This window comes from Vipera berus (assembly GCF_964194415.1).
Source record: "Vipera berus genome assembly, chromosome: 5".
In the NCBI taxonomy this organism is placed as follows: Eukaryota; Metazoa; Chordata; class Lepidosauria; order Squamata; family Viperidae; genus Vipera; species Vipera berus.
The window spans coordinates 45,224,126-45,236,975 of NC_138207.1; the positions used below are offsets into that span (position 1 = coordinate 45,224,126).

Sequence of the window (12,850 nt, forward strand, 5' to 3'; positions counted from 1 at the left end):
GGAGATGAGCACCATCCCCTAGAGTTGGAAACGACTAGCACGCATATGCGGGGGAACCTTTACCTTTACCTATAGGCAAAATAATGTTGCTGTTGTTGGCGCCCATTATTAATCTAATTGGAAATTAAGATCCCAGGTCTGCAATTCTGCCCAAATGCATCCTATTAACAGAAGGGTTACCACTCCCGGTCCTCTCACTCTCATACATACAAGGATGGGATCCAGCCACATCAGACACCTGCCAGAATCGACCTGAGGAACGCAGGGAAGGGAGAAGAGCCACTCGACACAGCATTGTCAAAAGCTTGGTGGAGCCAAGAACACCTGCAAGGAGAAAAAAAGAGGAAAGCCAAAATGATTTTGTACTGTACAATTTTCCCAATGGATATCAAATAGAGATTCTATGGCTAATTAGAAAAAAAAATGTGGGAAAATGCCACTTTAGAAATAAAGCATGGATTTCGCCTTGCACTAACTGAAATGGGGAGGAAAGATGAAAAAAACATGCAAGCATTTTCTTTTTGCAGAACAATGGGGAATTCTTTTCAAAACAGATTGAAGAATAATATTGTTAACATTAGCTAAACAGTTGCAAATTTCTTAAATTCAATAAGGTTAGCAATTACAGACTTCGTCACTCTTTTATTTCAGGTTTTAGACAAAACACACACACCACACTTAATATTGGAAAAATACCATCAGAAATTGAAGATAATTAAATCACCCTCAAATACGCAGATCAAACTAACAGTTTTCGCCAAGCCCAAAGTATACCAAAAGTATGTACATAAAATTAAAAGCGATAGCACCTGTGACATTTTAGGCACTTATCACATAAATAAACCCAAAGCCCCAATAAAGACTAATGTAGCATACTACTAAAGTATCAATTTGATATGCATACATCGCCAAGAGTGACGATATAGGAGTGACGATATAGGATTACCTAAAAGCACTGCTAATGTATTTAACTATTCTTTAAAAATGAGAATTAATTTTCTACAGTGTATTAATACTAATATACACCTTATTACCAAGGCCAGATCATAAATCTTTATTTATTGCAGAATTGAAGTTGCACATTTTGAAAACATGCTGTTATCCTGCTCTTGAATACTCTCCTGTAGTGGCTTCCATCAGAGTAACCAAGAGAAGTTAGTCATCCAATTTTCAAATTAAAGATACACAAAGGAAGAAAGGGCAGGAAAAGAGGGTGAAGAAAACTAATTCTTTAAGGTTAGAGCAAAGTGGTGGACCAATCACAGATTTATATATCTCATTTGGATTAAATGGATCTTTCCTCACTGGCTAATGACAATTAGCTGTTCTTGTTCCTTTGGTCAATGGATGGAGATAAGATTGCTTTTCAGATCCATGTCAACAGGCATTTGGGGGAGGAGACAGTTCTTCTGCCAGGAGAAAGAGAAATCTGGGGGCTCAATACTGCATCTCCAGCAATCACTAGGTCTCTTGACCTCAGCATTCTTAGAAAGTGGGATATGTAGCCTTCCAGGAACCAGAAATACCCTGGCTACTGGCAGAAACTGGAAATTGCATGTGGTTACTTCTGTGGCGAATTCTGACTGCTTCTGCTGTGTTTCTTTTCACATTCTCCCATCCAATGTAAAATTAAGTTATATTGGAATTAGTTTACAGTGGCTTGCCACTCCATTGCCCTGGAACATTTTAAGTTATCATTTTTTTTAAAAAACAAGATAATTAACTTTTCAAGATAATTAACTTTTTACATTTTTATAAATATACCAAGTGCTTCAGTTTTATGCTGTTATAAGACATGTCATGTTTTTTTAAAAAAAAGTTAAATCAGGGCTGATGGAAAAGTAACCATACACCGGTATATATTATAAACAAGTTTTTGCTCCCCCCAAAAGATATTTAAAATATGAATTAGCAAGATGTTCATAGCTGGCTCAGCATCATTTCATCCAAACTTCTTAGATGAACACTTGAATATTCCTTGCAGCCAAGCATCACTACATTATTAAGAGCAAGAAAGAAGTACATGAAACTTCAGTTTCCTGGCACTGGATTGGCAGAATTAACCTAAAACAGAACTCTTGCAATAGATTCAAGAATTAACTTATTGCTCCCAATATTTACTAGTGTTACCTACTTTTCATAAAGAAAACCCAGAATGGAGAGGGAGATTTCTATCAGATGCAGCAGGAGAAATGTCAAAAGGCATTTAATTCCTGAAATCCCAACAAATCCCTTGACAGCCACCAATCCTAGAGCTGCCAGGATGAGCCACATCAGCTCCACCAGGAAGAGCTGCCAGTAGCTGATGCAACCTGACTCCCAGCAACTCAGGCATTGCCTCTCATACGCTAGAGTGGCTGATGACACAGCTCCACGTTGCAGCACAAAATCCAAGTTAAAGATTGAAATGTCAACAAATGCTAAAAGGCAGCAGGCTCCAGTGCAGACCATATATTCCCCACCACAAAGACCCATCTCTCAGCCACTTACTAAAGTCGTAGTCTCCTACAAACACCCACTCTTCGCAATTTAATAGTTTCTCACTGTCCTCTCTTAATTATTACACTTGTGCAGATCATGAAGAATAAAGTACATGCTTACTATACCAAATAAATGCACATTGTACTTATTAAATATGAAATTTTCCTTTGACAAATGAGAGCCCCAAAGTTGAACATGTACTGAAGTTCCCAATCTTATAAATATCCTTAAACAGACACAGTCATTCTGCATGCACTAATATAACCGAACTATATATTGTTTAACAAAAACAACTTTAAAACTTGTACAGGTGGGACGCTGTCCTCAAAGATCTTATTATGTCAGTGAAATTCAGAAGTAAGCCATGGTTTATTTTCTGACAATTTTGGCATGAAACAAGAAACAAAATGAAGAAAAGCTGGTAAATTAAGCCAAATTTAAAAAAAAGTAAAGAAACCTCCCAAACGTTTAATCCTGCAGAAGACCTTGAACAAAAAGAAAGAACTGCATGTCAAGGAAGATGAGGAACCTCTTCAGAAACAACTTTTGTAAGAATTCCAGCAAATCCAAATCAAATATTTATCAAACCTATGCATGTATATTTAATGTAAATCCAATGGTGTAACCCTTATAATCCTTAAGTGTTTGTTTGTTTATTTATTTATTGAATTTATATACAGCCCTATTCCCGAAGGACTCAGTGTTCATTCATAAGAGAAAAATTTACGGTCATTGTCCATTTGGATATAAAGTATGCTAATGCCATACAAACAAAATAGTATAAAATAATTAATAAAAGTAGCCAAAATACTAACAGGGAAGAAAAAATGTGATAATCTATTAACACAGTTTAAAGAGATTAATTTAGGCTCTACAAGTTTTCCCCTTTGGACTCTAAACCTGAAATCCAGTGGTCTTATTATACTGTTATTTTAGAACTTCAACAGCAGTATAGTTTAGCAATCAGGATAGTTTTAAATCTTGGGTGGGTACTCCATTATGTCAGATAGAACCTGGGTGAGACTACTCTCAGGACTGCCAAATAAAATGTGCCTATAAAAGTATATTTTACATTGGTCCAAAAATCTGACAGGAGAAATTAACTCTCTCTCTCTCTCTCTCTCTCTCTCTCTCTCTCTCTCTCTCTCTCTCTCTCTCTCTCTCGTTTTTTTGCTTGTTAAAACTTTAAGCGGTGATTAAAATGGCTCATCAATTCATGTAGAAACATAAGCAGTGAGCTGTTGAGTTGGACCTGACCCATCTTGTCCAGCACTCTGTCTTCACAGTGGGCAACCAATCACCCAAGAGAAGCTCACTAATCTCCCAGCAGATGGCCTCAGAGGCAGTCACCTTCCCATCAAGGCTAACAGCCATTGATCCCCACTATTTCCATGAATAGATTCAAGCCTTTTTAAGCTAGCCAAGCTGGTAGCTAGCATCACATCTCTGATAATCATATGTAGAAATTGCAATATACTAAGATATGACCTATGTCTACTCCATGAGAACCACAAGGGCAAAAATGTTCAAAATAGATGAACTTACAGTTTCTATAATCAATGACAATTTAAGGACATATGTCAAATTTGGCTAGAGAAAATACTACTCTTATTATGTCTGTTGTTTGTCAAAGATTGGCAATAATCAGCTGAGCTGATACCACCAAGAATCTTTATCCTTTCAATTGCTTTGGCCTGTAATAACTGATGTAATGATCCTATACCCAGAGTTCACTCCTTCATACCTTTATAACAGTTACAGAGCATGTCAGAAAGATGGTAAAGAGCTAATTTACCTCTAAGGGTTAGAGATACCATAAGTTTCTAATGGTTCAACTTATATGTAGTTCAAGCCTAAAAATGAGGCTCTATTCAATCACTGAAAAGTGACTCTGGTTATAAAATGTATGATGATAAAACATACAAAGCAATACTGGAAGGAACACATTATTTAAGCATTTATATTTCACTCTTCTTTCTACTTCAAAGTTCCAGACTAGTACAACACTGCTTTTTCTTATGTTATATATGAAAATAAAATATTTAACTTTTATAACTGATAAGAATGCCTGAGCAAATAAAAATACCTTTGCCTGGTGCTGAAAAGTTTGCAACACAGGTGCCAAATGAGAATTTTTAAGGTAGGCATTCTATTACCATGATATCAGTGCCAAAAAAACCATTTCCTAAGTTAAACAACCACAAATCTGGAATAGGACAGACAATATTAAAGCATTGGCAGACTGCTAAACAAAAAGTGGTGTAGTGACTTACTTGAGCCCAAAATCAAAAACTATTGAAATCTGTAGAGCAGTCTTCCAGAATAAGTCTATACTGCAGTAATTGAACTGGAAGATTGGCACAACATGGATTTTTAAAGTAATATATAGTTCCTGTAATGGTGCAGCTAATAAAGGCAAGTCATGCCAACAAATGGTCTCTAATGAAAAAATTGGCTGAGTATTTCCAAACTAGCTCCCCCTTCTATTTTCTAAGCATCTTTTGTGGCACTTTCTGCTTTTAGATTTGGAAGTGAAGTTTAGAAAAATTCAATGGTTGATAGCACCTAAACCATTAAGAGACCAAAGAGAATTAGTGATCATTCATCAGACAAATAAAAACTAATTTCAGAATCAGGCTTGAACCTGGATTAAAACTGGCTGAGATAATCTACTTCTTCTTCTGTGTGTTCGTTCATTCATTAATTCATTTATTCATTTATTCTATGTATGTATGTATGTATGTATACACAAGGGACACGGTGGCTCAGTGGGTTACAACACTGAGCTTGTTGATCAGAAGGTCAGCAGTTTGGCGGGTGGAATCCCAAGTGCCGTGTAACAGAGTGAGTGCCTGTTACTCATCCCAGCTTCTGCCAACCTAGCAGTTCGAAAGCATGTAAAAATGCAAGTAGAAAAATAAGGACCACTACGGTGGGAAGGTAACAGCGTTCCATGCGCCTTTGGCATCTAGTCATGCCGGCCACATGACCACGGAGATGTCCTCAGACAAGCGCTGGCTCTTCGGCTTTGAAACAGAGATGAGCACTGGCCCCTAGAGTTGGAAACGACTAGCATGCATGTGTGGGGGAACCTTTACCTTTACCTTATGTATGTATAAACTTAAATGACTGGAGTTAAACTATTACTATTTAAACTAGACCAAAATGACATATTTATTAATAAGTAATATTTATCACAATATACTACATCCATAAAAATTTCTTAAGAACTTTATTAACAATTTTCTTGGCAAACTGACTACTTTTTACATGCACTGATCAGTCAGCGCTTAAACACAATTTGTTGCTTCCCTTAAGCCACATGTAAATAATTGTACTGAAAAGGAATCAAGTATAGAATTATATCAATCAAACTGTTCAAAACATCTTATCTGTACCCTTATGCCCAATCAACCTTTCAGCCACATGGTGCCCTGGATGACTCCAAGTATATTGTCAGGCCCAAGCTTGGCTGAAACAACTGTACCAAAAGAAGTCATGATGACATTCTTCGTCTAGTAGAGAAAACCTACTAGCATAGATATTGCTGCATGTAGCTTGGAAGAAAAAATAGGCAGCTGGTCAAAATGTGATGAATGGTTGCTAGGAAAATGCAATATATATACGTTGAACCAAGGCTGTAATCCTAACTCATCAACTTTTCTCTACATGAAAATCATCTCAATGAAGGAAAATTCATTCTGTAATATCCAAAGCATACAACTTGATCAAACACTTATTGCCATAACAATTCTAAGGATAGGCTAAGCAACAACTGTCTCATTTTATGTAGGAATAGCAATTTTCTTCCTCCCCACTCTTCTTCAGAATATACACAATTTCTTAACCTTCACTGACGTGAAAACAAGTTACCATATGTAAAACTACCCTCAGTGTAATAAAACTAAGCAAAAACTAGACAAGTAGATTCTGTACCAAAATCAATCTTCTGGACTAACACTCTTGCTGAAGGTTCTAGCCAGCCAGCCATCTGCCACAATGTTATATTTGATAGTGCCCATGTTTATTTTCTGACTTCTTAACATACAGTGCAAACTTCTTGTTTTGCTTTAGATAAGGATGTTGTACTTCTAGAAAAGCTGGATTTCTCTAAACATGCTGATACTTCTTTTATTTCTCATTCCTATTTTTGCTCCATTTTCCTCAGCGCCAAACTAGCTAAGTTTATTTTTAAGTGGAATATCTGTTCAGGAGAAATGGTATAATGCAAATCACAAAACCCATGTAAAGAAATTCATAAGCATCTTTCTCTAATTGATCAATTTTCAAAGACTGTGAGGGTGAAAAGTGAAGAAGAAAAAGATGTGAAAATGAAAAATATTCTGGGCTGATAATTTCCTTTCCTTGGAGAATTTGATCGCTTATTAGCAATCTTAGGTACCTTTTATTTACTAAAAGAAGTGTTGATATAAAATCATTAGCTAAAAGAATTTTAAAAGGTGTATTTTTAATGTTGTCTTTATTGACTATTTGTACTTTTTTTCTGTCCTATTAGATTTGAGAACTTTGCTTTAAAAATTATTTTTATGGAGCATAACAAACTTATCTTAGGTACAACAATGTTGTGAAATAAACTGGAAACACCTGCACTTCCTGTTCTTCAGCAACAATATCATGTTGGAAATACAACATTCAGCTCTTTGTTATTTAGAGATATACAAAGCTTCTCAGTGTGGAGTTAATCAAGATTTTAAACACAGCTCATTGGTTAGGGGGTATACTTTCTAGTGATTAAGTGAGCTATTGTAAGAAGCTAATAGTTGACAGCAAGACAACAAATAAAAAATAATTTCTCTACATTCTGCAAGATAACAAAGGTGACAAAAGAGGGAAGTTTGAAGGCCTAAGACAGAGCACCTGTTCCAGTATGCTCACAAAAGCATCCCCAAGTCCCAAGGAAATGGTTTGCTCCCTTTGAATTTTGATCTAATAGTTTGAAAAGGACATGTTTCCTGACATAGATCCTGCTGCCTTGGCACTTTAGATGCATGACCATAGAACCTGGTACTTTTAAGATCCGTGCTTCCCAATCTGAGTTTTGTATTGCTCCCGAGATTACTCTGACTTGCAAGGCTAACTGATATCTAGCTCACATTCTGAGCCATACAACAGCTTTGCTCTGGGCCTCTATTTCTTATAGAAGATGGCAATTAGTGTTTTTATCCAAAACTGCTTCTATATCTACCTTTGGCGCTAACTAAAATTTTCAGCATTTTCTCAAATTTTTAATGAAAAATCCAGAACTTTTTGCTAGCTAGGAAGTAAAATCTAACTATCCTGAAAACTGCACAAAGCCAGACCTAGTAAGTAATTGGAAAGGAGATGAAGAAATATACCTTCTAGGCTCAATTGGGGAGTTGGACGGTTAACAGCAAATCACTTCTTGGGTTGTCAAGATAATTACAGACATGTCCTTGAAGTCAACAACTTACTGAGTTTGATTGGAGATTTTCCATCAAAACTTATGCTTTGATTTGCTGGCTATGTCACTACATCTCCCCTTCCCTTATTAGTAATCTCATACTATGCCTCCTCATGAAACTACAGAAGATTCTCCAGACAGAGCTGCCATCAGGAAATAGAAAATATATCAGAAATTTATAAGTTTGGCTATATATCATGATGGGGCTCAAGACACATCATCAACACAGTATTCAATTACTCCCCAGGTCTCTTGACCCTGGGAATCAAACCCAGCAAAGATGCATTTACCTGAGTGAGTGTGAACATGGGGCATCTTTGTTTATTAGCAACATTATCTCCATTATAAACACACCATTTGCCAGATACTTCTTTACCTTTAAATTTGCACACATTCATCTAAATGTAATGAAATTAAGACAATTATTTGTCCTATCTGTAGAATGTTTTCTGGACTGTAGTCAATTTATGAAGCATGACTGCCATTGAGGACTTGTAGCAATTGTGTGTGACCTGTGTAGGTTCACAGATATCTTATCCACAAGGAGATCAGCATAAATCAGACAGGATTTGGGACTTCATGCTTTCTTGCTGAGAACAAGTGACACTTATTTTAGTGCAAGGAGCTACTGTTCTCAGTAAAGGAAGGAAACAAGGAAAAAGCACTAGCTATACTGAAGAAAACTTGGTAACTAGGTAAGTAAAAAATGGGGCAGGAAACTTGCTTCCACTAAACACAGTCTTACAGCATTTAATAATTTATTCAGAGCAATACAATGCATTAACAAACTTTGGCTCATCCATTCAGAAATGTAATTACAATCTCCATGCTTCATCTCTTTTGTAAGAAAGAACTGGAAACTTTGTTTTGATCAACAATGGTTAAACTTTATAATCAAATACTGACAAATTGTGGCTCCTATAAATGGCTTTCCCAAAACATATGAAAGTTTGGTCATAATACTAAACTGTGGTTAACCAAATTTGAAAGCAAAAGTATCAAAATCTCTATTGTTATAAAGAATAGAATGAAAATGAACAAGCCCCAAACCTACTTAGCTTATGCCTATAATAATCAGCCATACTTTATATTCAAATTCACCCAAATTATTATAGTTCCTTTGCAACACTTGAATGTCCACAGATACTATTACTACAGTGTTCTATAATGTGCATACAATTGTCCAGTCTCAAAATTGCAACTGAATTCTGCTCGTTTTATATCTCAGCCAATGAAAAGTAAATAGAAAACTGATAAACTTGTTTGCCTCCTATCCCCAAAATAACAGTTTCCATTTTGCAAATGCTAGTCCTTCACTGTTACTACACCATCTTTAAAAATATAAATTATTTTAGTGAAGACAGAGAAGTTCACAGATTCTTTAATCAGAGTAAATTATAAAAAGTAAAGCATGTCAATTAGTAATCATTTAACAAAGGGTTTTTTTCAAATTTATTGCACAATGTGCTAATTACATATTTAAAATGTAATTTCAAGCTACATTATATGAAAACCACATATGATGAAATGAAAATATACATGAAACATGTATACTCATCATTTAATACAGGAGACAAAAATTAATCTGATGTCAAAACAGGGCTTACCTGTATGGCATTGGTTTAGTTGTCTTTGGGAAAATTCTAGTGCAGTACTTAGCAAGCTGTAACAAATCCAACTTGTCCAGTCTGGCATTCTGTGGTAGCTTGTGCCTCACATATCAGAGGAAAAATACTACTGCCCCCACCCCACTAATTACATGTGGATCCAATCAAGTAGCATAAAGCAACAGGAAAATTCCAGTTCAAAGGCAGGAATAAGCAAGAAAAATAAAATAAGATATAATTGCTGTCATTTAAAAATTGGCTGCAGGTATGCGTAGCTGTCCAGATGGGGCTAAATTTTCCAGAATTTCTCACCATTAGAACACAATCACTGGAACTGCTGGAAGTAACACTCCAGCAACATTTGAAAGATCCACAAATTTCCACCTCTGGTAATTTCCATTGCAAGATGGAAATGTGATTAGTATTCGTCACAAAATTGTTATATGGCAGCAGTTCATACCTGTCTTATTCTCTGTTCAACGTCTGCATGCTGGCTCCCACTGGAAAATCCCTCACTTTGGAACTTTCATCTCACACTAAAACTGATGCATCTGATAAACAACTCTGGTCTAGTTCACAAACTGTTATGATACAATTTCCCAGGTCCCTATTTCTTTTCTTTTTTTTTGAAGAAAATAGCACAATTTATTTATCTAATATATAATGACCTGTTTTAACATGTCCAAGACTGAGAACATATACAGGAAATAATCTGAGATTGTATTTTTATTCAAATATGTACTTATATGAGCTTAAAAACTCTATACCTAATTATTTAAAAAAAAATGGTGATAAAGCCATAGGTTTTCTCCCTTGGCAACATTCTGCCATGCTTTCAGATAATTTTGATTAAGATAAACCGACATGACAATGCATATTTCCTTCTAGCTTCTTTATTTACAAAAATATTTCTATTCTCTATGTAAATCCTAAATGCATTCTTAGAAAATACAGGTAGTCTTTGACTTATAACCATTCATTAGTGACCGTTCAAAGTTATAATGGCACTGAAAAAAGTGACATGACTATTTTTACACTTACAACCATTATAGCATCCCCATGGTCACATGATCAAAATTCGGACATTTGGCAACTGGTTCATATTTATGATGGTTGCAGTGTCCCAGGGTCATGTGATCATCTTTTGCAACCTTGTGACAAGCAAAGTCAATGGGGAAGTCAGCTTTATTTAATAACCATGTTACTAACTTAACAACTGCAGTGATTCACTTAACAACCGTGGCAAGAAATGTCATTAAATGGGGCAAAACTCACTTAACTGACTCACTTAGCAATATAAATTTTGGGCTCAATTGTGGTCATAAGTCAAGGACTACCTGTAAATATTCCAGTATTTGAGGGGTTGCCACAAAGAAGAGGGAGGTCAACTTATTCTCCAAAGCACCAAAGGGCGAGACAACAAACAATGGATGGAAACTAATCAAGGAGAGAAACAACTTGGAATTAAGGAGAAACTTCCTGAGAGTGAGGACAATTAGCCAGTGGAACAGCTTGCCTCCAGAAATCATGTGTGCTCCATCACTGGAGATTTTAAAGAAGAGACTAGACAGCCACTTGTCTGAGATGATATAGGTCCTCCTGCTTGAGCAGGGGGCTGGACTAGGAGACCTCCAAGGTCCCTTCCAGCTTTATTCTATTTTACATGCCATTTGCTTGAAACTATGCCGGTGCCTGGAAATAGGGCAAAGGTAAGCTGGGATCACTGATGGGCAGGAAGAATTATGGAGATATATATCAAGGGAGGCCACAGCAACATATTTCCATACAAACCATTTGATAATAGCTGTGTCTCCCATTACAATCTGTGAGAAAGCCAACTATGTATTTTTAAACATTCAAGCAGGCCTGCTTCAAAAAGGTTTCTTACTATAACAACAAATTAAGGAAGCAAATTTGTATAATTGTGCTGCCACAGTATAAGTTGATAAATTGTCAATCTGCTCCCATTACTTCAGAGATCCCATACTCGAGTCATGAAATCTGGAAATATATATCTTTTTTTCTCAAACATCCAGCATACACACATCCATTTCTCCCCGTCTCTTAAGCAATAACCTCTTTGCTTTTATTAAATAGCACTTCTGAAATTACCTATTCACAAGGACCTTATCTCAAAGTTCCTGAAAGTCTAGCATAACTTTTATCAAGCCAAACAGCCAACTAAGGTTAGATTGTAATATGATCGATATTACAGATTTCTCATATTGAAAATGTTGTGATTAACTTTTCTATGAAATTAAAATTGCTTTGTAAAACGTTCCTTGACATGAAATGCTGCATGTCAAATGAATTGTTAACATAATCTTATATTATACCATTGTTGTATTATCCTACTACAAGGACAATGCACATTCTCAGACCAATCAATACATTAGAAGGGCACTAGATGGAGGAAGCTTTTACTAAAAACCTGGTGTGAACATTTTTTTGCTAGCAATAGTTATTAATTCTTGTAAGAAGTGATTCAGGCCAGTAAATGAATACACTAGTAGTGCTTTCACTCTCTTTAAAACGCGACAAAAGGCTCTCTCTCCACAATCACTAACAAAGCTTGTGCCAATATACATGCAATTAGAGGTGGAGAGTACAGTAATCTGTAGTTGTGTTGAGACTTAATCTCCCAAGAATTACCAGGTAGCCGTCGGCCACAGCGGCTTGGGAACTCTGGTCTCAAGAGATACGGACGGCCCCCGACTGGGAAAAGGATATTGATGGAAGCATACAAAAGAACGCGTCTTCCTCCTGGCTAGAAGGAGAGGCTATGCTGACCCTCGCCCACTCCGAAGTTGAGGCTGAGATCCCAGCTCCGCGGAATGTCGGAGCAAAAACAGCAGCAGAGCAGCACCACCGCCCAGCGCAAGAACGGCGCCACCGGACCCCGACAGCCCCTGACCGAGCTCAGCCAGCTCGCCACCATCACTTACGAACGTCTGAAGCAGCAGCCGAAGCCACGCGACGCGCCCAGCGAATCCGCCGGACAACAGTGACTGTCAGCGGAGGGACTTCCGGCCGATGGCCCGCCCCCTCAGGCCCCACCTCTCCAGTGATTGCTTCGTGGCATCGCTTTTCCTCTTGCTTCCTTGCCGTGTTTTGCCCTCTTGCTTGTTTCTAAAGCATAAAGTGTTGTCTTCTGCTTTCTCATCCTTTTGCCTATCCTTTGCCTTCTGAAGCTAAAGGCGAGCTGCAGTGTCGAATGGTTCTAATGATTTGTCTGAAATGGTATAGGTTTTCCTGCCTTAGCAGGGGGTTGGACTAGATGACCTCCAAGGTCCCTTCCAACTTATTATTATTATTATTA

General features: G+C 37.0%; 1 protein-coding gene across 2 annotated transcripts in view; it reads right to left on the reverse strand.

Annotated features, from left to right (window-relative positions):
• ALDH18A1 (aldehyde dehydrogenase 18 family member A1) overlaps positions 1–12,536 on the reverse strand; it is a 34,807-nt gene extending 22,271 nt beyond the window's left edge. For both annotated transcript variants that reach the window (XM_081330050.1, XM_081330049.1), the window contains exons 1-2: positions 12,477–12,536; positions 211–324 (exon numbers count right to left, since the gene is read on the reverse strand). In XM_081330050.1, coding sequence (XP_081186176.1) covers positions 211–295 — 85 coding nt within the window. In that variant the 5' untranslated portion in view covers positions 296–324; positions 12,477–12,536. The remainder of the gene's footprint in view (positions 1–210; positions 325–12,476) is intronic.
• Between the last annotated feature and the right edge of the window lie 314 nt (positions 12,537–12,850).